We start from the raw sequence: 989 nt of genomic DNA on the forward strand, positions 1-989 counted from the left end.
TATATATATATATATATATACGCTGTAAAGAAAAGCTGACTAGCTACGGTAGCTGACACACAAAGTGGTCGTCAACCGTTAAACGACAGCACCGTTTTTTTCAGTCAATTCTATTTTCTGATGTCATCAGTGCGGTACCGGTGTGGAACATTGAGCCCTGGGGCTTGGAAAAACCACGTGAACAGACACATCGGAATTACCAGAAAAGGGGACTTCTGGGAGGTCGTTCATCGTCACGCCCAGTCGTCTTTCCTGCCTGGACCAAAACTGCCACACGGTTCTGACAATGTCCCGGTTTTCTCTCAGTTGTTTCTGCCACTTGCGCAACTCTTGCACGTCTTGGCGCACTCTGATTTTATATCCCCTCCAGAAAGCTTGAATGAGCAGCGCGGCCTGCTCTTCGCTCAGCCGCAGGAACAACGGGAGCGGGCGCCTAGGGTGGGCAATGAGCCAATTCTGCGCGAAGGGAATGTCCCAGAGCTTCACCGAGACCTGTCCGTCTCTGCAGGGGTTATGATTATACAGCCACTCGGTTAGGAAGTCACACGGGTTGAATGCTGTGGTTTTCCTCTGAAAACAGCCATGTTTCTGACCCTCGCTCAATAAGGCATCCAGTCCAGTAAATAAGACCGGGAAAACATTTCTTTGCATAAACCTTGTGATAGGATGCTGGAGTGATGCAGCTGATGGTGAAACCCGTGTGCCCTTCTCAGTCCCATCTTTGCTGGTAGGAGCCAGATGCTTATTCTCATACTCTTCGCACACCTGTTCCCAAAGTGAGTTTCTGGTACAATTATTTGTCACCATTATCTTGCTGGGGTTCTTAACCACCGTTTCGTTATCGGTCATCGGTGAACGTTACGCATATTTGATCATTATTGTCCTTGCCGTACCTTTACATAGGTACAGTGGTTAGTCACGGTGTGTCATCTTTTGTGATGTTCTTTCACTTCAAAGGAAAACTGATTTTCATAACGTTGCAAACCTGT

At 47.5% G+C, this 989-nt stretch overlaps 1 protein-coding gene across 1 annotated transcript; it reads right to left on the minus strand.

The window, feature by feature from the left end:
- Positions 1 to 6: 6 nt before the first annotated feature.
- LOC103399252 (IQ domain-containing protein K-like) lies at positions 7 to 960 on the minus strand. The gene has a single exon (XM_008337966.3). The coding sequence runs from the start codon at positions 847 to 849 to the stop codon at positions 127 to 129; it is 723 nt and encodes a 240-aa protein (XP_008336188.1). The 5' UTR covers positions 850 to 960; the 3' UTR covers positions 7 to 126.
- Positions 961 to 989: the final 29 nt, after the last annotated feature.

Source organism: Cynoglossus semilaevis, unplaced genomic scaffold (genome assembly GCF_000523025.1).
Source record: "Cynoglossus semilaevis isolate Cse_v1.0 unplaced genomic scaffold, Cse_v1.0 C19113670, whole genome shotgun sequence".
In the NCBI taxonomy this organism is placed as follows: domain Eukaryota; kingdom Metazoa; phylum Chordata; class Actinopteri; order Pleuronectiformes; family Cynoglossidae; genus Cynoglossus; species Cynoglossus semilaevis.

What these genes read in the sequence shown, in the direction of transcription:
- LOC103399252 (XM_008337966.3), bottom strand. Translation starts at nt 849, where the DNA reads ATGACCGATAACGAAACGGTGGTTAAGAACCCCAGCAAGATAATGGTG.